Below are 24,428 nucleotides of genomic sequence, written 5' to 3'. Positions count from 1 at the left end.
TCAATTTCAGTGTGGAGGTTTAAGTCTATTTTTCATCAAGCTATAAATACCATACCACATACTAGATATTTTCTGCATACATCTGTCCATGAAGGAAAAATGAAAGTCCTAGGACAGTTGTTCTCAATATCAAATTCAGACAACTCTTCTCCCGTGGCCCCAGAACCCCAAATGCTTTGTTTTTCAAGTCTTGGGAGACTTTCAATTAATTCTGGCAGAAGTGGAGTTCTACACACACTCACTTTCTACCTCCTTCCTTCCACCTCCAACTTTGAAGAGGAAGCAGAGCAACTGCATGCAGTTCTCTTTCACAGACAAACAGCCAAAGGGATCTGTTTGCTCCCCCTTCCGCTTAATGTGCTTGTATTGAGTAAGTTACATGGTGGTGCTCTAGCTAAGAGGGACAGTGTGTCGAGCACCAATCCAGAACCTAACACCACTTTGCCAGCAACTGTACAGAACTCTTCAATGACTCTCTTTGAGGCTCTGATCCACAGATTAGAACCTTTGCTGTGAGCAAACAGAAATAACATAGGTCTTCAGTACTGAAGGCCCAAAATAGGAACCATGCCAGACAGTTATCAAGGCAATCAACTGCAGTGACATTTCAAAGCTTCTCCTTCCTTCAAGGTGTGTATGGGAGCTTAATATTCTAATGACTTTATTACACGAGACAAAAGATTATAGCTTTTTCAGGCCTAGAAACTGATGAAAAAACAGGGGAAGTCATTTCTCACTGCTTAAAAAATGGCTCGTCAAATAATCAGATTTTCCCTTCAATGGAAGGCCCTCAGTTACCAGATCTTTTATCCTATATATGAGCCTTTCTTCTTTCAAGAAGCAAAGATATATCTCTGTAACATCCTATAACATGTTCATATTGAATGGAGGACACAGAATTTCCTTATTTTTAGTAAAGCTCATTTACCACAGGATAATGGAATTGAATTTGGCAAGAGGTAGGTGCAGCTGATTGTGCCAAAAGGCATCACTTATTTTAAAACCAAGAAAGGATGCCCTTACTAGAGCTGGGTTAATTATTTTCCACAAATAATTTATTCCCCTAAAAATGCAGTTTTGGTTGACCCAGAGCTATTTGTGAATTTGTGTAGTTTTTTTCTACCCAAAACCAAATCTTTGTTTTGATTTTTCAGAATCTCCAGCAAACTGAAAAATCCATTATTCAGCCAGCTCTAACTTTTAGATAACTCCCCACGAGGGCCTTCAGTTCCACTTCCACCTCCTCTCTCCTATTACTCATTGAAACACTGCTCCTTAACTACCAATAAACTACTGACTCTCTCAGATACGCTGATTACAGGTTCGTTCAGATTTACAGCATTTATTGTGACAAAACAGTATATATTTTCTTAAAAAGACATTTCCAATATTTATGATCAAATGGAATCTAAGCAAGGGGCAGATATCACATCATTTGGAGAAAAAGTTTGTACAATAATCTCTAGAACATGCAAAATTCAATTTTTTTTAAATATTTCCCCCTCAAAATGCATCATTTGTCTCATTCAGTTTCTCTAATTTGTCAATATCAATGGAATCAATGAAAAATATATTTAACCTAGTTTTTAAGAGAGACATTTCCAGTAATTGTTGGCAATAATAGTAAAATTATATGCAAGACACAAAAATATTAGAATCTAGCATGCTTGCTCTTTGATACATTCTATTTCAAAATTACACTTCATTTACATATCTTTATTTCCATTTAGTAAATGTTGCATAATCTCAAATCTTTGAGCAGTCAGACAGTGATTAAAAAACTGATTGTTACTAAGAAAACAGGCAACCTTTCTGTATTGTGTATGCCATTCATTTTAAACAGTATTTGCTATTAAAGTGCTGTTATAAGCAAAATGAAATAAAGTTAGTGTCTACTGTAAGCAAGTGACATGTTAGTAATATTCAAATAATTTGTTTTGGCAAGTAGTTCTAAACCTACACATGTTCATGTATCCACTTGAAAAACTAATCCAATATAAATAATATTTGTTTCCAATAATTCCATGACTAAAAGGCACATACTAATGTCCCAGCAGTTTGTTCAAGTGAGCTTTTCCATGTATAAGTTTAATTGTGCTTTTAAATAGTTACTGATTCAGTATGACCTTGAAAGTAATATCTGTGCATGTCTTTTTTTCCCAAATGGATCTCTCACTCTCCAGGGGTTTCATTTTGCTAAGATTAACACTATATCTATATCTATATAGCTATGCATATTGAGCTCTATAGATCTACATAGATATACATATATTCATACATAGACATGAAAAGAAGTCTTCCGTAACAGCAGCTGAAAAGTGCAGTTTATTCTTTTTGAGTTGGCTTTGTAGTAATGAAGTTTAAGAATAGTCAATGCAGTTTTCACAAATTAATTGCCTTGGGAATTTTGAGATCCAACAGTGTTATTTGTTGTATTGCATGTGTCCTGTGTTACTCTGTTTTCTCACTGGCTGTTTCAAGCTCACTTCACTTCCAGAAGAGATGATTGGCAGATTATTTTCCATGTGGTAGCGAATAAGATGACCCACACTATCAAACACATGGTCTTTGGTTCTGACCTTTAAAGAAAGCAAAAGAATTGATTTAAGTTTATTTTCAATTAAAAATTATCACTTTGAAGTCAACAGGAATTAAAGTCACTGAATTCAGCAGGATCAAGAGACAGGGTTGCAGGCACACACTTAAACAGAACAAATAGTTTAAATATTGTTCTGTTATCTGTTTTGCTGCTGGTTTTCCTATGTGCCAGCCAGAAGTAACACCTGTGATACCCTGTCTTGTGCTAGTTACGTATTCTATTATGGTGACATCATACCCATTGCACAGGCAAGGGAGAACAATGAGGGAGAAAGGGGAAGTTGATGGAATGTGTGCAGAACTGGGCACAGAGGCACACAGCTGTGAAAAGGGAGCAAAGCCAAAAAAAATTCTCCCAAGAGGCATCTCCCCTCTCTCCCTCTAGCAAATGCTCTCTGGTTCACTCCTGCCAGTTACAAATATCACTCAGGGAAGCTCCTCAAGCAGCTATACAGAAGTCCTAGAAGGTTAAATTTCAGGTGATACAACTGACTCTTTTCATTATCTTTTCTGCATCTGGAAACCCTTTACTGGTCAATTTTATTGTCGGATGCGATCAGCATTTAATTATAGCAACATTTAATACTCAAAGGATGTGTTAATTATACATCCATGTGAGACAGCTAATTACAATAATGACCACACTCTTAAAAGTCTTGGGGTGAAGTCCTAGCCCCACTGAACTCATTGGCAAAACTCTTGTTAATATCAACAGAACCCACATTTCATCCTTGGCAGTTTAATATGCACTTTGCCTTTGAAATGTTAGAGCAAACCAGTACCTTTTTACGAGATACTTTCCATACATGGATTATCCATACCTTGCCTTCAGGATCCACCAACAGTAAATGCTTTGCTTGCCCTCCTTGCAATCCACTCAATACATATTGACCAGGTGACGTTGCACTCTCTCGCACCAAAAAATCCCCATCGTTGACCAAGAGGGTCTCTGCAGCTTTCCTGTTTAATTTGCCATGGTAACAAACTTCATTCCTTAACTGTTGCTTTATTTGTGGCAGAACACATACACTATCCATGTTGGTTGTGGCACGCTGCTGAACAGCTTCTGGCAATTCTAAAATTAAATGAAAGGAAAGATGTTGGACCCTTCACTCAAAACTTCAGCATAAACACAAGAGATATAAAAAATTTTATACCACTGAAACCCTGGGAGAGTCAAATGATTCAGATTTGAAACTGTAAGCAAACCAGTCTTCCAGATAGTAGTAATAGTTAACATTTTCAAAGCCTTATGCGCACAGTAATATTCACAGCACCCCCCACCAAGTTAGGTAAAACTTATTACCCCCATTTTACATATGTAGAAACTTTGGAAAGTGTGAGATCCATTAAATAGTTAGTTAGTTCTCATGTTGCTAGGTAACAGGAACAGGAATTAGCCATTAAAAAGTTTGTTCTAATATGGTAGTGTTTGGGTTTTGTGTTGCAATGGTTGAGTGGGGTGGGTTTCTCTGGGAAAGAATCAAAAAGTTTGGAAGCAATTGTATATCTGAATGTGGCATGTATTAGAAAGATGTTGTTTATGTAGTTCAATGAACTACATACATACACAAAAATACTTCTGTAGAGATCCGTGAGTTGTAAAACATTCTGTCTTATACCAAAATCTACAGACAAAATTCTTGGTTTGTTTGTTTGCATGGTTACTTTTACCTATTGTATTATTAGCACATGAAAAATGACAAAGAACACCCTCTGATTATTTGAGATCTGATAGGTATTTTGTTTAAAAAAGAAAATCAGATCTTTCCTGCAAAACAAGTTTGTCTTTTGGCTACATTATTTAAACATCTATTTTTTCATTCTTCTTTAGCTGGCACTGAAGAGAATGCCACATCAAATTGTGAGGGTCATGTTGAATGACTCCAGCTATGTACAGGAGTATAAGATAATATGACTGATACAGCCAGAAAGGAAGCATTTACAGCATGATGCATCTGCTAAGCAAAACCAAAATGTTACTAAACACAACAACAGTATAGGTGGGTTGGGATACAGCCAGTCAGGCCTCAAATGACTCATAGGCAACATTTCTCTTAGAAAACTGATTGGTATCACTGTTTCAATGCAGTTTTGCTAGCAGGGCGTCCTCTGGCCTCTTTAAAGAGGGATTCTCCAGCACCAAGGGGACCCACAGATCCAAGCTGGGAAAGTCTTCATGGCCAGAGGAGGTCTCTAATGCAGGCCTCCCTAGTCTCCATCCCCTTCTCTCTGTGTGGATCCCAAGCCAATTGCATAAGTGGTTCAGAAAGGGAGAAAATAGGAAATAAGGAGCAAATTTTTAACAGTCAGGGTAATTGACCATTAGAACAACTCACCTATGGACTTGATGGATTCTCCATCACTTGAAGTCTTTTAAATCAAATCTGGATGTCTTTCTGAAAGATCTGCTACAGTTCAAATCAAAGTTATGGGCTTGATGTAGCAATTCCTGGGTAAAGTTCTCTGAGCTGATTTATGTAGGACATGAGACTAGATGAGCATAACGGTCCCTTACGATCTTAAAATCTATGAAATTGCAGCAGAGGCAGTGACCTCCCTTGGGTCAGAATGGGTAAGATTTACATGCGGAAGACCATCCCATATCTTGGGGACATGATATGGCCCTACGTTTTCAAAGCAGCTTCAGGGACTGCCTGTCATTCTCTGTGAAAGTTATAACCCTATGCATTTTATTGCTATTGATCAACTTCAGAAGACTGAAGTTAGATCTACTCATTGCTTGTCAGTATTTCTAATCTTTGGTGCTGCTGATCCTGAATTTAACAGCCAAAAGGGGTGCCTAGCAGTTACAAGATTTTTTTCCCCTCTCACATTATTATGGAGAAAACAGATTCCTTCCCCATGCATTCAGATGACAAAATCCTCATTTCAAGGCTTAGAAAAAGATGTCATTGAAATATGAACCTACTCTCATGACACAGCGGGCTCCCATAGACCGGGGCTGATGCAAGGCCTCTAGCTGTGTAGGCTGTAGTTTGCAGGGTCTGAGTGTTGATGTAACAAGGGTCATCAAAAAGATCCACTTTGCAAGCAGGTTTCAGTAAGGATACATCTTTTTTTGCCTTCAGTGATCTTTCACCATAGTTACCTGTAATGAATGGCAATATACATTGGATCTTCTTTTTTACCAAGCTAAAAAACCAAACCGCTGCATCTGAATGTTGCAGCTTTGACATTTCCACTTAAACCCTTCACGGACAAAAGAAAAATGTGCCAAATTACCTCATTTGTCTTTATTTCTAAAAAGCATAATGTTCAACATCCTAACCGTTTTAGAGTTAAAATGGGGTCATCAACACTGCTCAAGCCCTTGGCTTAACTCCGCTCCTACTGAAGTCAATGGTAAATCTCCCACTGACTTCAGTGAGAGCAATTTAGGCCAAAACTGAGTAATCTTGAAAACCCCACCCTGAAGCTCTCTTTAGGGTTCACTGAAAATTATAGGAGTGGGTATTATTATAGGAGTATTTTACGTATTTATGGTCAAAATACATGCACTTTTTCTTAACTTTTCTTTAGGTTTCTCATCTCAGGGTTCCTAATGCCCTACTGTTGAGTATGTGGCTGATTATTTTTTACTGGCCCTGGATAATTCTGAATAAATTAACTTTTTGCACCTGATTCAGGTGTAAAAACATCCATTGAGTCTAATGGGATCTCTGATCTCTCCTCATTTTGGGAGCAATTTGTATGAGAGCAGACTAAAAAGAGCTCGGCTTGTTTAGCCTAGCACAACACAGGCTCAGAAGAGATCTGATTGCTCTCTGTAAATACATCAGGGTACACCAGGGAGACAGAAGAGCTATTAAAACTAATGAACAATGTCAGCACAAGAACAAATGGGTATAAATTTAGGCTATAAACTAGAAGAAGGTTTCTAACCATCAGAAGAGTGATATTCTGGAACAGCCTCCCAGTTTTAAGATGAGTTTGTAAGTTTATCAATAGGATGACTGGACTTAAGGACTCAGGAGGTCCCTTCCGATCCTAATGTATGTCTTTATGGAGAGACACAGCATATCCTCAGTTCTGTTGCAAAATCCTTTCCCCCTCCCTAGGAGCATTTTGGGAAGAGAAGGGATTTCTTCCTTTCCCTGCCCCTGAAGAGTTGGGAGGTCGGAGCTGATTGGTGCTTTGTAGCTCTGCCTGGTGAGCCAGAGGAGTATCGCTCAGCCTAGGGTCTTAATTCAGGAGAGGGTTAACAGAGCAGCAGGGCATTAAGGGAATGCTATTCAGCTAGCCAAACAGTGACCATGTTTGTGTTATTTATCACATTTATTATTTGATTTATTCATCCTTCATATGTAGAAATTAGTTGCTTCTCTTGTAAACATGGCAAATGCAGAAATATTGCAAACAAAGAAATTTAACACCACCACGTGGGCAGTGTAATACAGTCCCCACCAGCAGGGCCAATGGAATTTTTAAAAGGGCCTCGTTGTATGAGGAAAAGGATGGAGCCAAAGAAACGTGTCCAGTGGCATCAGCAGTGCCACGTGAAGCCCAAAAAAGGAACAGGAGCCTACTGATATATTGGGATATCAGACAGCAAGTTTCCCTACCATGAAGGTGACTTGGAGCTTATAATCAGCCACATGAAGGGAAACGGGAAAGCTCAAGTGAAGAAACAGAGTTAAGATTAGATTTGAGACTAGGACCCCCTTTAACACTGGAATCAAGGCCACAAACATGCTCCCTCTGGAATGTCACAGGGACGCTGACAGTTCTGACCCTGTAATGCATGTGTATATTCTGTCAGAGTCGGGTGAGAGCTCGTTAAGTAGGGGAGCATCTTTCTTCCTTGCAGGAGATGAAAGAAAATAAAGTAACAAAGGGCTACTGTATGGTGTCAGGACAAGTAAAACTGGTAAATCCGCCGGCAGGCATAAAAATGGATTAACACCCCTTTGAAAAGTTGTAAGGCTTTTTTGTCTGCCCCTCAGCCGGGGAACTATTCATGACCTAATAAGTAGAACACTTTTCTTTATTATATCAAAAATCTCAGCACTTCCAGACAGTCTGGCTCAATTGAAATCTAGATATGCAGGGGAAGGAAGACATAGCACATACCCACTGATTTGTTTTCTTCTGGACAGTTTTCATATATGTTGATGCATTGTGGGCTGCCAGCCTGGAAGAATCACACAATTTACTCTCAATTGTTATTAAACTTCAGATAGCATTTCAATATATACCATACGCTCCAGTGATCCCTGGACAACAAATTTCCCCACCCCCTCAAACAATAGTCAGTGCTGATGCTTTACTTCCCATTGGTTATTCCAATGGCCCATGTCCCAATCCCCATGAAGAGTCCAAGCTCCACGGCAGTCAATGGAAGACTTAGAAAATATGGGTACACAGCCAGTCTCTGATGGTTGGGAGAGAGAAGCTTGGTTCTACATTTGCATTTTATGCCATGTTTGTAGCATGTTACATAAACGGTCTTAACATATTGACTGGCAAAGCACTAATACTCAACACATTGGGAACAGTAACCCTTCCTCCTCTAATGAGTAACCCCTTATTTTGATTTTATTCCTAAGGATATTTTCATGAAGACAGAATCTTGGTTGCCAAGCAGCAGCTCTGCTTCTGGGACCAATTCCTCACCTGAAATCATAACCCACTGTTCGTAACATCACAATTAGTTACTAGGGAGATTACTATGATGTCACAAACGGGAATCAGATTTCATTTGAGCAATATGCAGCAGGATTAGATCAACTCCTAGGCAATGAAGATCCTGTTTTCATGCAAACATTTCTTGCAATGAAAACAGGGAGAGAGAATACAGACAACATGGCATGGAAGCAGAATGGTCACGCTATTGTCTGAATGGCATTAAAGAATTTTCAAGATTGAAAGGAAATACTGAGAAAACAACACCTGGGTTGGGGGTATGAGGAATAGAGTCTCACAGCAGTAAACCAGAGTTCGGTTACATCTCCTGGGGTTGTGTTGTCCCTCCTCAATAAGCCTCTGCTGCAAAGCCACAAGCATAACTGAGACATCCTCTCCCAGCCCCACTCCTGGAGGTCTTTGAATGTAGACTCAGAGTTCCGCAAGCAGAGCCAGCTGGTGGTACCCACTTCCCTATACTTGAGAGTGCTGACCAGTACACTCTACAATCAGGGGAACTATCCCAGTGAGCTCTTAAGTCTGCTGGTTTCACTCCCTGATTTTCTGAGTCCTGGCTGTGCCTAGGTTCAGGGTTTGTCTACCCCTAAAGTCCCAGAGACCTTTGGATCATTTGAAAGCACGCTGCATCTTGAAACACACTAGAATTACTGAAAACTGCATCTCATACGTGCAGAATGCAGCGCGGAGTGATGGCGTGGTCTGACCATGGGACTGGGAGCTGGCAAGTCCTAAAGGTTTGCAGGTGTGTGGTCTTGAACAAGCCATTTAAATCTATGGCCCACTTTCTCCCCATCTCAAGAGATGATACCTGCTCTCCCAGAGGCATGTAAGGATGAATCAGTTAATGTCGATAAAGTACTTTGAGATTCAAATATGTGCTAAGTGTTATTAAAACTGGCCTAAAAATCCCTTCCCAAGCCAAGTAGGATTTGGTTGTGGTTGTGTTCATATGCTCTCCACCACAGTAAGTTATCCCTTCCCAAGAACAGTAGTGAATAGTAATACCTGAAATAGACATGCTTACCAAACAGTATTGCTTTTCACATTGTATGGGACAGTTTTCCCTTTGGTCTGTTTGCACTTTCATTCGCATGTCTAATAGTCCACCTGTAGGAGGTTCTTTCCCTGGAATTTCATTGTAATATTCATGATCCTCCTTCTCCTGTAGATTCCAAGCTGATCCATCAAGATTCATCACTTCACTGAAAAATGAACCAGCACATGAAATGAACCATGTAATCAAATGATTCTCAGGGTAAACACGTTCCATGAGTCTGTCCACAACAAAACTAGCCATACAAATGCCGTTGTTCCCGATGTTAAAAGTTGTTTGATTAAATCCTTTCACTCAGCTACTTCTTTATTTTCCCAGCTATTGTGATTTATTTTAATCACCCATAACTCAGTTGGCAGGGTGGCATAGAAACTTCCTTAACATTGAGACGGTCTGCATTCTCTTAGCCATGAAAACGATACAAGAGCCACTTTTGGCAATGTTTTACCCTCAGAGTGGACGCTGTTCATTAATGCATTCACATTATAGACTCTGGGCCCAGTTCCTTTTACCTCTTATCTCGTCTGCATAAAGCAAGTGTGTTGGACTTATAAAGGGAAATTAAAACCTCATGTGGCATTTGGGCAGCAGTTAGATAGGCCTGGAATTGCTTCAGGAAATCAAATATGGCTACAACAAATACAGTTTTCCAGAGTGGAATCTAGTCTAATTTAAAAAAAAAACAATCAACAGAACAAGACTTTCAGCTGGAAGCAAACACTAAGGGCTTGTCTACATGGTGCAATAGTGCATTTAAGTGTGTCACATACTAACTGGCGTGAGCTCAAAGTTCCCTAGTGTGTGTTAACATAGTAGTGTTTGAAATGGGACTCCATTAACGTGCACTAGGGAAATGTGAGTGCATGCCAGTAGGATCTACGTGGGCTCATTTAGAATTCACACCCCAATGATGTGCATCACCTCATTGTGTAGACAAGCCCTAAATGGCATCATCGATGGTGCACGTTTTCCCGCATGCCGTGAACCAAATGATGATGGCTTCAACATTCAGCTGATACACTGCAAAAGCAGGAGGTGTTTCCTGCACTATGCCTCTCCTCCAAAAATAACAACGCATTTGGAATCTTACTTCTCTGTGTAACAAGAAGATAATTGAATAAAAGGCCACAAGCAGGAAAGAGATAAAGTTCAAGTACTTGATTATGTGATACACAGGTCAAGTATTTGATTATATGATTCACAGTCGTTTGGAAGTGGGTGACTCAGTCACACAGCACTATTGGAGGGAAGTCTTCTGTCTGGGGACTGTTCTCCTGGACTGGCTGAGGGCTGGACTAAATAATCTAATCAACCATTTCCATTTCTAATTTCTGTGATTTACGTATGATGTAACCTAGCATGATTTCACAGGAAAGATCATCTTTATACTTATTGTCCCCTGAGGTAACAAGTTAGTATTAGAATGGGGAGGGAGAGAAATACTCTATCTAATAAAAGACAAATATAATTAAGGTGGTATTGTTATGGGTTGGGTTAAACCTCACTGAAGCTGTGGGTATCCAAGCTGCCTTTCTTCAGGATAATTATAAAAAGCAATGAAGCAGACTATGGACTAGACAGTTGAAACTGTAGGGATCTTTACCCAGACCAAAGCTGCATGCAAGGCTGGAGTAGGAGTTAGCCTTGTGCCCAAAGGGAGTTCTGCTGTGAGTCTGTGGGAGACTGATTGTACCAGAGTGGTATGTCTGAGTGCATGGGACATAAGCAATGGAAAATACAACAGAAATAGAAAGCCATGGAGGCAGCAGAAAAAGCACTGGGAGTGTGGCCCTGAGAAAACGACTAGGGCGAGAGGTTTTGGGGAGAGTGCTTGTCTGAAAGAGGCTTGGAACTGTGAGCAAAGAAACTATCCCCTGTTGTTTGAGTCTTTCTGTGTTCAAGGAAACAGGACTTTGTACATTCTTTGAAAATAAACAGGACTGCATCAAAGAAACACCTGGCTCCATCACCAGCTTGTCTTTCTAACTGAAACAACTCACAAGATCCCAAATTTTGTCCAACAGCCCAGATCAAAAAAGGGTAACATTTTTAACGTTTCTATTGTGGTAGCACATAAAAGTCACAACCTGGTTGGGTCTCTTCTGCAAGACACTGTACAAAACATTATAAAAGGTAGTCCTTGCTCTAAGAGGGCAATGTAACAAAGACAATACGATATGTGCAGTTCTCAGCCATTCAGTAGCAGTGATCACAATTTGCCACCTGCCTAGTGACTACCAGCTTGCAGTGTCCTTTGTGTGTTGAAGCAGAGGTTAGTTTTGAATAGGGAGCTGAAGGAAGATAGTGGCGGCTTTGCAGATTCAGACTGGGAGCTTTTCCCACTCATAATGGGGGCAGCATGGGAGAAGGCATGTAAGTGCTTGTCAGAGAAGCGGGAGATTGAGGCTGACATCATGGGCAGCATGAAAGTGTGGATCAACCTTGCTATGATAGGTTGGAGAGGTGGGCAGGGGGATAAACTGCAGAGGGCTTTGAAAGTAAGGACAAGAAGTTTGTGCCTGATGCAATGGAGATGGGAGAACCAATGGAGAAACTTAAAGATGGGAGAGAGGCAACAAACTCAGAGCAATAAGCCAAGATGATCTTCACAGCCATGTTTTAATCGACTTTAGGAAGACGAGGTTGCAGGCAGGGCCGGCTCTAGGTTTTTTGCCGCCCCAAGCAAAATAAAATTTGGCTGCCCCCACCCCAGCCCTGGGCCTCCCCCTTCCTGCATCCCCCTGCTGCCCCAGCCCTGGGCTCTCCCCCCCCCCCCACCTGCACCCCCTGGCACCCCAGGCCTGGGATCACACACACCCCATGCTGCACCAGCTCTGGGCACCCCTCTTCTCCCCCACCAGTGTCCCCCCAACCCCGGCCAACCCAGCCCTGGGCTCTTCCTCCACCCACACCCCTGCCACCTCAGCCCTGGGCTCTTCCCCTCCCTCCCCCACCTGCACCCTCCTTCTGCCCCAGTCCTGGGTCACTGGTGACTTGTTCCCAGGGCAGCTCATTCAGCAGGAATTTTGGATGTGCACAGAACACAGACAAGATTGGTTCCCATATGGTTACAGAACTGCAGTAAAGTGGAACAATTTTCAGCTTGTGTGATTGGAGGATATCTGGATGCATATTATAAGACTGTCCTCCATAAATGAGGAAAAGTCAAGGTGCCTTTATTTTTCTTTTGTTCCAGTCTTTGTTTCTATGGGGAATTTGCCAGTGCAATATCACTGTCTTCCTTTTAAACAACTTAAAAAAAAAAAGGCAATGGCTGTTGAAAATAGCAATTCCAGTCCTAAAAACCACTGGGAAGCATTTCTTGCTGAATTTTATCTACTTTTTCTACAGCAAGTTACAGTGGATCAGTATATTTGATTTGGGAGAAATAAAGCAACAGCTGCCCAAACTGATCTTAAGCACTCCTGAATTTTGAGGTGTTCAAATCTGGAAGGCAGGTGCTAGATTCCCTTTCTGAATATTAGCTAAATCTGGAAAGGAAAAGTCAATTTCTGCTTCCATGGCTCAGAAGTAGAAATCCTCCTGTGTTCCTGGTACTGTATTTAAAACTGCCCAGGTCCAGTAGAGCTTCCCCTCCCTTACTTTTCATTTTAAATTCTAATGGGATCCACATACCTCCCTTGCTAGGCTTCAGATTGAGAGGGGCACTGTCCATTTAGTCCACCCAATTCCTTCTCTGGGGGCTGCAAGGTGAGGTCACACCAGTATCCCTAATCCAGTCTGGGGATGTTTTCTGATGGGGATATCTGGGCCAAAGCCTTCTACTCCTTGGGCACACTTGTTCCCCATTCACAGTGCCACCCCACTCCAGCAGTGAGCTCTCCATTCGCAGCAAGCTGCAGCATGAGGTTTCAGCTACCATACTCCCTCCCCCTCCCTTTCCTGTTGATAGTGGCCAAGGGAATGCTGGGAAATGTAGTTCTTTCCCTACTCCAGGGCTGGCTCTATAGGCAGGGAGCTAACCAAGGAACTACAGCTCCCAGGACCCCCTGTTGGTTCTCAGCTCCCAGGCTGTATCCCTGCCAGCTGCCGCCCCTGCAAATGGGCTGCCCCAAGCACCTGCTTGCTTTGCTGGTGCCTAGAGCTGCCCCTGGTTACAGGCACCAAAGGCAGACAGCAGGAGATTAGAGCAGTGAAAGCATGCAATGATCAGGGCTTGGACCAGAGTCTTGGCAGCATGGGCAGGAAGAAAAGGTTGGATCTTGGGGCTGTTGTGCAGAAAGAAGTAGCAAGATTTAGACCTGGGCCTGTAACTGTGGTTCAAAGCCGAAGACAAAGCCAAAGATAAAGCCAAGATGACGGGCTTGAGCAACAAGGAGGATGGTGGTATTGCTTTATGTGATAAGGAAAGGAGAGGGCTTTTGGGGAAACATCAGGCAGGGCCGGCTTTAGGCCAATTCCACCAATTCCCCCGAATCAGGCCCCGCGCCCAGTGAGACTCTCTTCCCTGGCTAGAGGCGCCTTTTTAATTTTTACTCACCTGGCGGCGCTCCGGGTCTTCTGCGGCACTTCGGGGGTGGGTCCTTCGCTTGCTCTGGGTCTTCGGCAGCACTTCGGCGGTGGGTCCTTCAGTGCCGCCGAAGACCTGGAGTGAGTGAAGGACCCGCCGCCGAAGACTCGGAGCACCGCCCGGTGAGTACAAGTCCCACGTGTTTTTATATATATATAATTTTTTTTTAATAGTCATCCCTGCCGGGGCCCTGTTGAAACTGTTTGAATTGGGCCCCACACTTCCTAAAGCCGGCCCTGACATCAGGCACTCGGGTTCTGGCCATGTTAGGTTTCAGTTGATGAGAGGACATCTGCAAGGAGATGTCAGAAAGATAGGCTGAGATTGTACGTGTCCCTATGATTTCTCTGCTGTGTTGGTCAGGGCATATGGAGGGGTGAAGCTAAGTCTTTGACAATTCCCTACCTACTCCCTGCCCAGCTGCTGTGGAGAATGAGCTTGTGCTTACTCTTGTGCACCCACACCAGAGTCTGCACAGCCCTTGGAGAAGCATTCTTATGTGCCCTTATTCCCATGTGCAGGCATATAGTCCAAGTAATAATCTAGCCCCTCTATTTTTAATAATGTAGCTAAGTGCAGAGCTCCAGGTACACCCTTCACACATTCAAATTCCAAGTTGCACTTGTGTTTATTTCAGATTGTGAGGCTGCTCTAAGTTAGGCCAGATACAATTTCGGCTCCCAACAGGACCAGAATCAGGAGAGCAGAAAGGTGGCTAAGAGTTACCTTTCCCCCACACCGGCCCCCTCTCTAGAGCTGCACTGAACATAAACTTGGAACAGCTGAGGCTGGAGCTCAACCTCAGCACAATATTTAGAGAGCAGAACTTGCTCATTTCACTTACTGTTTCCTTACTTGGTAATGCTCACTCAGTTTACATGCATAATTTAAAATCAGGCTATTTGGAGAAGGGAGAATAAGGCTGAATTCAGTTCTCGGTTACACCTGTACAAATGGGAGTGCACTAGAAGCAGGAAAACTTGGTCTGCTGTATATTGTGTGTACAGGGTTGTTGTTTTATTTTTTAAATAAAGTCTGTGTGTATCTGAAAGAATGCCATGCACAATGCATCTTGTTTAGGGGGTCAGTCCCTATAGCATATATTCATCCTTACAACGGAAGAGCAATAGTCAGGTTACTAGAAAACACCATACTGACCTTTCATTGGAAGTAATCAGAGTAGAAGGATTCTTCAAGTATTGCTTGAATCGGAGCTCAAAAGCCTGCCCGATGGTATTTATTACATCCTGAGCCATTCCGTTGGGACATTCCAATATATGGCATGCTACAAAGTGATGCAAAAATGTTTTTAAAACACGATTATGTATTATTTGCATTATAGTGGCAAGGACCCTATTGTGCTTGGCGTTGTATAAACAGAGAACAAAAAGACATTTTCATAAAACATGTTCACTTAGCTTATAAGAAAATATTCAGAGAAAGTTCTTATATCAGTAAATCCAGAGATGACGTATAGAGGAAATAGCTATGTAATTTGAGGAGACCATGTTGATTTCGCTTTTGATGTGTTAAGAAAACCACCTTGCATGTGTTTTAATTTTAATATACAACTTCACAAAAGAATCTAAACCTGTGTCTATGTTTTCTGCTTTGTTTTTCTTGTATTGTCCCTTGTCTCTCTTCCTCTCATAGTGACTGCTATGCATTGAGTCAGATTTTCCAAAATCATTCATTTAAACCAAAAGTCCAAAATAAGACTTTAGCATGTTAAGCATATTACTGGGCACAGAGGTCTTCTGAAAATCTGTCCCTTATTTAGATGCTTAAAAGGAAACTGAAATCTTTGAAAATCTGCCTCCAATTTTGGGTGCTATGTATTTAAAATCTGGCCATGATCTCCTGAAAATCTGGCAGTAGGTCTCAAAGCAGCAACTCTTTTACAGCTCAGTCACTAGATGGCACTGTGAGATCACTCTGGCCAGTACAGTACACTGCATCCTACACAGAGAACTGTAGACCATGACTGCCTCAGCTGCTACCAGCCTGCGGCCTAAAATGCAAGCCTCAATCTAAAGTCTACTTTCCAAATGGTAGTATAATTCACTAGTGCAATACAAACACATGCACTGATTTTACAGTGGTTTTTAATATGTTACTGCATTCATACCTGAATGCTTAATACTAAATGTCACTGAAACCACAAATGAATAGATTTTGGAGTGCCGTAATTCACTGACTTAGTCATTTTCTCATGTATCAGAATAAAGATGACCTAGCTACAAAATGAGGGTCATAAATATCAGCCCAACCTTCCCTGGAAACGATTCCTTAACCATTAAAGACATCTCAGTCAGTTGTTTTACATACCGTGATCACATAGACTTAGTAGTCATAAGCAGTGATGATACCCAGAACCTCCAGCTCTAATAAACAGTTTCCTGCTACCTGAACTAAAGGGAACTTAGCTAGAGCAATGTTAGAGGTTTTATCTTCTATAGGCCAGCCACTGACGGGACAAATGCTCTTACATACACCTGAGCAAGTCTCACCAGTCCATCTGCTAGTCAGCTGCTGTACACATTAGATGCTAGTCAGTACATTGAAGAAGGAAATAGAATTACTCTGACCACTCCAATCCCTCTTGTCTCGTCTAGCTGTCTGCTTTTGCTCTGCCTGTGAGATGCTCCTGCACAGTTGTGCTAGTCAGTGTTTTGCCTGTTGCAATGCCACCAGAATGGGGCTTTTTTTCTAAATCACTGTATTATTTTGTTAGCAATGGTCATCAGTTGCTGGCTGGCTCCAAAATTTTACTGATGTGACCTGCTGTTCACTGTATAACTGTTCTTAAATAAGTAATGCAAAGGATGCAATGATGATCTCCACGGATGAGGCAGCAGACTGGTATTTAAACAGACTAGGTGAATAAAAGTGAATGCACCTGAATTGCATGGGCTGTAATTCCATTAAGGGATTTGGGGAACATCAGAAATTACGAGACAAAAATCACCAAAACTTTTTCCTCTCCTTGAAACTTCAGCTGGAGCAGCTTAGTTTGTAACGGTGCAGGCATAAATTCCCTTCCTCTCAGCCAGCACAGAGGTTGTGTGCAGAGCTGCCAGTCCTGCTTGGGAAGCTGGGACAGCGGCAGAATGCAAGCGTCTTCTCATTCGTGGAGTTTGATAGTTAACAGGAGTTAAGTCACGCCTGAAGATTCTCATTGTGGTGCATGAGTAGTCCAGACAACACTATCACCCCATTGACCAAATAGTGAAATTATACTACAACCCTGAAATGGACAGAATATCAAGCTGTTCTGTATCACAGGCACATTAAAGCTCATGTAATTGTGCAGTAGAGATAGGACAAAATACTTTAATCTGAAAATATTTTCATACCTCGCTGATTAACAGGATCTTTAGCTACATATGCAACATAGTCTGTTGTATCCTAAAAACAACAAAAACAAACAAATGTCTTTCAAGTGAGTCATTAAAGCACCATTGTCAACAAAATAAATAGCGTAAATGAGCACAGAAGGATAAATTCAGGCTCTCCCTTCAGCTTCAGAAATGATACTTACTTAGATGCTTAGGAAAAGCAAACAGTAGTCAGCCTAGTGCATTGAAAGGAACAGTAATTTGTTTTGTATACTGAAGTGCTAATTCCCCTCCTCCGGCCAAAAATGCAGGAATTTCTTTATTTTACATTCTTTGTATATTAAATAAATTATACTCTGCATTCTCAATTCTGTTATAGAAGAAGCAGTCGTTCAAATGATCAGTCAATGGACAAAGTTGTCCTCTTCACTTGTTATGCAGGGTTCTAAAGTGTATTAGACCTAATCCAGGAGAGCGGCGTGCTCTCCGCTTCAAGGGAAGTCAGTTAGCTCACTACCTATGGGAGTTCAAGAGCAGAACACAAACTAGTGAGCCAAGCACTGCAGATGGCAGATTAGAATTTTGCCCATTATGCAGATTTTTTTTAAAAAGAACATCTCCAAGAAGAACTAAAATATGAAATTCAATGGGCTGAAGTCTGATCTCTGTTACACCACTGCATAAATCCCAGGTAACTCCACTGAAGTCAAGTGGAGTTAGTCTGGATTAACACTGGTGTCACTGAGATGAGAAGACAGGCCTAAGTATTCAGTCTGGTTGTTCCAGACTCTGGTCACGACTAATATTGAAACATTATTTTTTAGTACAAAACCAGCAAACGGTGACTGACATAGCAAAAATAAAACATGTAGAGAATGTACAAAAGCAAAAGAGCCAGTTGATAATTCAGTGTTGCAGTAAAATGGTGATGTAATGAATAGCATTATTTTAATAATTAAAGATGCATTTTGTTATCTTGGATCCTTAAGGCAAGGGTAGAGAGAGTGCACTTTGCAGTTCAAGGCATGGCTCTCTACAGAAGATGCAATCAACTGGCAGGAAATAAAAGCCCTTGTTTGTAATGCCACAAGAATAATCATTTAATATTGCTCAATCAATTATGAAAGAAGTAGATCTTGGGGCCAGCATAACTTGTCGATGTTTATTTTAAAAAGCACCCAAATTAACTGTTGTGGATGCAAATGAAGCCAACATTTTCTTATTAAATAAATTTTGTGAATTCAGTTTCCTCAATTTCTTTCTCAGATTTTTAAAAGCTCAGACATAGTCTGGGGTACATTTTCAATACGAATTAGATGTGCAACCAGAGTTAGCAACTACCCCTTTACCCCGCTATAACACGACCTGATATAACACGGGTTCGCGTATAGCATGATAGCAGTGGGGCTCCAGCGGTGCTTTAAAGGGCCCAGGGCTCCGGCTGCTTTGGGGAGCCCTGGGCCCTTTAAATCACTGCTGGAGCCCTGCCACCACTACCCCGGGGCTGCGGCAGTGGGGCTTGGCTGGCAATTTAAAGGGCCCGGGCTCCCCACAGCGGCTGGAGCCTGGAGCTTTTTAAATCACCGCCAGAGCCCTGCCACTGCTATCCTGGGGCTGCGGCAGTGGGGCTCAGGCAGCACTTTAAAGGGTCCGGGGCTCCGGCTGCTGCGGAGAGCCCAGGGTCCTTTAAATCACCGCTGGAGCCCTGCCACCGCTACCCTGGGGCTGCGGCAGCATGGTTCGCCGGCGATTTAAAGGATCTGGGGTTCCGGCTCAGGCAAGGTAATATTCCTATTCTCATACCTCCACTATTACCTTATCAGATAGGTGATACAAGCAGAATTTCAAGGGCCAGATCTGCTCTAGAAAAACTGTGCTCATTGCCACACCAAAGGCGAGGGGCAAGGATAGCTTCAAAGGCACCTGGTGGCAGCCAGAGGCCAGTTTGGCTTCCAGACATGGAGTAGCCTCAAGGTTCAGTTACCACTGTAGTAGTAGCAGCACCCTTAGGTCTACGCTGCTCGTCCAGGATTGCCAGAGCACGGCCTTCCCTGGCCACACCGCTCCAACCCCAGAAATGCCCTTACACCAAGGGGGCTAGGAGCAGGTCACAGAGTGCGAGCTCTCTTGGCTTTATACCACCCAGGGATTCTCTACACAAGGGGAATGCCCAGCTGCCCACTTAGGGCAGCCTTCCATCTGCTTTATATTGCCTGATCAGTTTACATTTTCAAAGCCAAAAGGGAGAGAATGGACATTTTTGAATGAAAGATGAGATTCTGGTTTACAATTCAACAGTACTGAGAAGGCAGTTTGGGAACTTCTCCTTTCTCTGTCTCATAATGCAAGAGACAGGGGACAGTCAATGCAATTGAAAGGCCACAAATTCAAAACTAATCAAAGGAAATATTTGTCCACACAATTCAGTTACATTGTGGAACTCATTGCCACAGGATGCTGCTGAAGCAAAGAATATAATGATTAAAAGAGACTGTATATAGATAACAAGAATATCTAGTTATAATAAATATTTTAAAAGAAGTTTAGGAAAGGATATAAATCCTCTTTTGCTTAAGGACCTAAGCCAAACTGTAACTATTAGGGATTTGGAGAAAACCTCCCTCTCCCGGGCTGCACAGATTGTCCCATTGCTGCCTATTGCAGGGTATTTTGCACCTTCCTCTGAAGCCTTTGGTGCTGGCCACAGCTGATGACAGGAGACTGGACTGGATGGACCACAGATCTGATCCAATTTGACAATTTCTATGTTCATACATTCCCATTTCTAGGTCCCCCAAATCAGGGCAGGGGGAACCATGGCTGCTGGCTTCATAGAACCCAAGGGCAGGTTGAGCTCATTTTGAAGACAGAGAAAAAAGATAAAGACATATTTAGTGTCCTATATATGCAGCAAGTCTACGGCAGAGCCAGGAATAGCACCTAAGAGTCCAAAATCTCAGTCCTGTGCTCTAACCACTTTCCTTGTCCTACGTGTAATGACTCAGAAATGTTAAGTACGGTGTAAGTGCAATTTAACTGGAGATAGGAGGGGATGAAGTAGAGTAATTGCAGGTACTTTTAGTCTTGTAATTAATCTTTATGCTTACAGAAATATATCTTACACATCTATACTTACTGGATCACCTCCAGAGGCAAATGAGATGGACTGCATGTGGTGGTTGGCAATAATCTGAGAAATACAAGCAGTCAGTTAGGAGTGTCCATGTGCTGTACATATAGAAAATACCAGCTAACCCTGCAGAAAAAGTAATACAAGGCCTAGCTCATGGAAACCTGATCCGATAAAATGCGCATCATACAATTGTCCTATGAGGGAACTTAAAGATGGGAATACACCCAGAAACCATCAGATTCACATACAGTACAGCACCATCTTTGACTTCTTAATCCCCAGCAGCCATTAGGGATTTTTCAAAATGAATTCAGCTGTTGATTTTTTATATGATTAATAAACTAAATATTGGGAACTTGGGGCTACGTGAGGAGAGAGAGGTGGCTTTACAAACCCGTGATCAAAGTTAAAAGCCAAATGAGTTCAGTTAAATGTCACTGACAGTTATTCATAAAGGCACACAAGAAGTCAGCTGATGGAAGAATATTTTCATGAACAGGGCTCTCCGGTGTTTGTGGTCTGACGATATTCACTCTCTACACTAGTACGGTTCTTTTATTTGTCATAAATCTCTCTAGCTGGATCAGGCATCAATTTTTCTTAGGTTCATACATTACCTCATCGCAATGAACACACAGTTCTTTATTAGAACCAACTGCAATTGATTAAGCAAGCAGGCAAACAGTGAAATGTGGGGGAAATGAAAGAACTGAATACATTGGATTTTCAATTTACCAACATCCAGTAAATAGGGGCTAAAAAGAACAGCGAGACAGTGCCCTGAATTCCCATAATTCAAATTAACTGAGAAAGCATTAGTACATTTGGGGCCAGATTCTTTAGCTGGGATTTGGTCCCTTTGCACTCCTGAATGGTGCAATTTCCCTGGGGTAAAAAGAACTCTCCTGATGCCCTGCACCGTTGCCTCTCCCCGGGTAGGAGACATCCAGAGTGAGGGGACTGTGTGGTGGAGCTCCACTTTGCCCACGACTACTTTTCACTTGCACAGGGTAAACTCTACTAAAGACGCTTTGGCAATGGCACAACTTAGAGCTGCCTGGCAGCAGCTCTGCAATGTGCAACAGCCAGGGCTGGCCCCCAGAATCAGGGAGTTAGAACCTAGCTCCCAGACACCACCTGTTCAGTGAAGCTCTGTATCAGAAAATACTAAAACAGTTGAAACCAGGACAAAAGGTTAAGCACAACTAAGGAGGCCATCTTACGGAGCTGTGTTGCTACTGTGATCCAAGAATAGAATTACATCCCAGCTCCAAGTCAGACCTCAGCCCCACAGGCATCTAGCCCCACATATCCTGCAGAATCAGCAAATGCATGTGATAAATAACTGATAATAAACACACAGTAGCACAGCCTTAAACCAGCTTTGGACAACTTTGCACTAGCCTAAGGGCTGGTCTAAGTTTTGCTAGCTGCCTATGGCCACAGTATCATTGAGGCCATACCCTGGGGTTTCCAGGAGGGGGTGCTGTGGGATTGCCCCTGGAAGTCAGGTAAGTCACTCTAGAACAGCTTTGTTCCAGGGGAACTGCCAAACCTCCCTAACATTGGCCAGTCATATGACCCATTATTGTTATTAAAAATTTATTTTTGGGAGTGAGAAGAGACTCCAATCTGCACTGCAGCCCTATTAGGCACCATACAAATGAACAGGCAGAGGTATACGCATACACCCACAGAGACACTGTTTGTCAAATGCTTAGGGATGCTTCCAGATAAAAGACACTATTATAAACACAAAGTGCATGTGACAAATGTCAAATTTCTCCACCGCTTTCTCCCCTTTAAATTCAGAGGCCAACTCTGGCTAATCTTTACAAGGCTTATAATCTAAACCTGAATAGTTTTGCTTTCCCTCTCCAGCACCTGTTCATTCTTAAACCACAGCTATCTGCATCTAAAAGAGGAAGAAAACATATTAACACGGATGGAAGGAAACCTCAGAAAATAACTGACCTATAAAGATCCTACCTGCTGGGTATCAACATTCATCAAAGTAAGGCTGCTCATGGAGATGATCAGTTTTATATTCATGCCAGAAAACTGAAGGTTACTTTTGCCAAGCACAGAAGACAGAAATTTAACTGGAGGCTATAAACAAAAACAAAAAAACGTACTTTAAACTTCATGTATCACAGACAGCCTTATACCAGGGTCAAGTAGATTTTATAACCTATGATTATCATTTCCAGAATCTGTACAAAATAAAGACACAGATGATAAGATGTTGATCACACTCAGATGGGGCTTTTAAAGGTAAGAAATACAGGCTATGATTAAGGTTTCTTAATATCTGTATGCAACATTCCTGTACGTTAACAACAATAAACTAAAACTTTAAAAAACAACACACCAAAGAGTTCGTAAGTGATAAAGCTGAGTGAATAATTCATAACGAGTAATTTATCCATTTAATTCTGCTTCTTTTCTTGGGGACAAAATGTTTCTGAGTCAACGAGGAAATTCTCCAATGTATTTGTTTCCCAGGTTATAACAAGGATGTGGTCAGTGAGAGTTACCATCCCTAGGACACTCCAGAGTTCCTGACAGAAACCTACAACTTCCAATTAACATAGTACAGCACAACATGGAGTGCTAATATCACTCCTCACTGAATCAATGAGTGATGGTGACCACTAGCCACTGTTATTCTGGTAGTTTTTACACTTTTAATCAGGGAAAATCAATTAACTCAGTCTCCTTACCAATAAAAAAACCTCTGTTTTGTTTTTCAACCAAAACCTGGTTGTGGCAAAGCACTGGGAATTGGGATAGCTGGGTGTGAACAGAAGTGTCTGGCAGGGTATTAACCTTTTAGGGCTCCAGGACACAGTACTATTATTGCTCATCAAATAATGAGTAGCTTTAAATAGTGTATTGTAAATACTCTGTTTATAACATGTAGCTGAACTGAACTTGCATGAATTCCATGGTGGGCTGAATCCTGCTAGGGTATCATCTAACCCATAAAAAACAGCTATAAAAAGGAAAACATGTCCCACTAATGCAATATTTACCTTCCGCTTTTTTATAGCTCCATTTGTTCCTGATACTGCTTCACACAGTCGGCTTATTGCTTCCCTGCAGAATAGAAAAGACAGCACAAACTATTGACCATTTAACAAGCATCCGCTCCAAAAAGGTCAGGAGACTGGTGATTTATAGTTACAGGTCCACCCTTAAACACTTAAGGCTCCTAGCAGTTATTTTGGTTTGTTTTTACTGTCCACAGTACATGGTGAACATTTCACAGGAGTAGTAGTTGTGTCTGACTAGATTCCACAACTGTCCCAGCAAGTTACACTCCCACACCTGATGGCCAGGCAAGCTTGTTTGGGAGTATTCCGAACCTTACCATGACCAAACTCAAACTGGGATTCTCAGGGGCAGCTTCTACACTAGACATTTTGAAGCCCTTTCCCAGGAGTGGTGGCATCAATCGTGCAAGAGCTGTTGTCAGCCGTGCTAGATTTGTCTAAGTAGGAAACTGCTCTCTGTAAATCTCAGATGAGCCCATCTCTGTTTAAGAACCGTGTGCATGAGTTGCAAAATTGCACTCTGGATTTCAAAGCCTCTCCCCTTCAAATGTGGGGTAGTTTGGATCTTGAGTTTTGATGTGGTACATGGTAGAAATAAGGGACAGAGGGGAAATCCAGAGCTGGCTTCTGCTTCTATTGTCCTCTCTCAAGGTTTTTCAGCTCTGGGGTATCAGTTCAGATTTCTTTCTCTAATAGGAATTTCCCATGGTAAAATCCCTTTTCTCACTTTCAAGTATTCTCTTTAGGCACTTCCCATTTATGAAAGCAGAACGGAAGGGTATAACTCATAAATCACTTACAGTGCTTACTGGCCTACATCAAAGACAGATAAATTACACACTTCATCTAGCAAAGTGGCGTGCTGTATTTATTTTCCACACTTCAACAAAGAAACTTCTGGTTTAAAATCACTCCGATTATCACTTTTAACATGCAATGTAGCATTTAATTATCCTGATCCAGGATGGCACCGTTGCTGGGCAAAATAATGCATCTTGCTGAAGGTCATTAACTTCTCACTTACTGATGCTTAATGTTGTGGAGCCAATGG

At 41.9% G+C, this 24,428-nt stretch overlaps 1 protein-coding gene across 11 annotated transcripts in view; it reads right to left on the bottom strand.

Annotated features, from left to right (window-relative positions):
• Positions 1–1,326: 1,326 nt before the first annotated feature.
• SHC4 (SHC adaptor protein 4) overlaps positions 1,327–24,428 on the bottom strand; it is a 65,552-nt gene continuing 42,450 nt past the window's right edge. For 9 of the 11 annotated variants that reach the window (XM_039490711.1, XM_039490716.1, XM_039490708.1 and 6 more), the window contains 10 exons: positions 23,357–23,420; positions 22,311–22,430; positions 20,325–20,378; positions 17,207–17,258; positions 15,009–15,135; positions 9,290–9,467; positions 7,693–7,753; positions 5,531–5,710; positions 3,420–3,673; positions 1,327–2,579 (listed from right to left, as the gene is read on the bottom strand). In XM_039490711.1, the coding sequence (XP_039346645.1) occupies positions 2,424–2,579; positions 3,420–3,673; positions 5,531–5,710; positions 7,693–7,753; positions 9,290–9,467; positions 15,009–15,135; positions 17,207–17,258; positions 20,325–20,378; positions 22,311–22,430; positions 23,357–23,420 (1,246 nt within the window). In that variant the 3' untranslated portion in view covers positions 1,327–2,423. Of the gene's footprint in view, positions 2,580–3,419; positions 3,674–4,937; positions 5,010–5,530; positions 5,711–7,692; positions 7,754–9,289; positions 9,468–15,008; positions 15,136–17,206; positions 17,259–20,324; positions 20,379–22,310; positions 22,431–23,356; positions 23,421–24,428 lie in introns of those variants that run through there. The other 2 variants (XM_039490709.1, XM_039490707.1) reach the window with 2 other exon arrangements.

This window comes from Mauremys reevesii, linkage group 10, assembly GCF_016161935.1.
Source record: "Mauremys reevesii isolate NIE-2019 linkage group 10, ASM1616193v1, whole genome shotgun sequence".
NCBI classification, from domain to species: domain Eukaryota; kingdom Metazoa; phylum Chordata; order Testudines; family Geoemydidae; genus Mauremys; species Mauremys reevesii.
This window is presented reverse-complemented; position numbering and strand designations above follow the sequence as displayed.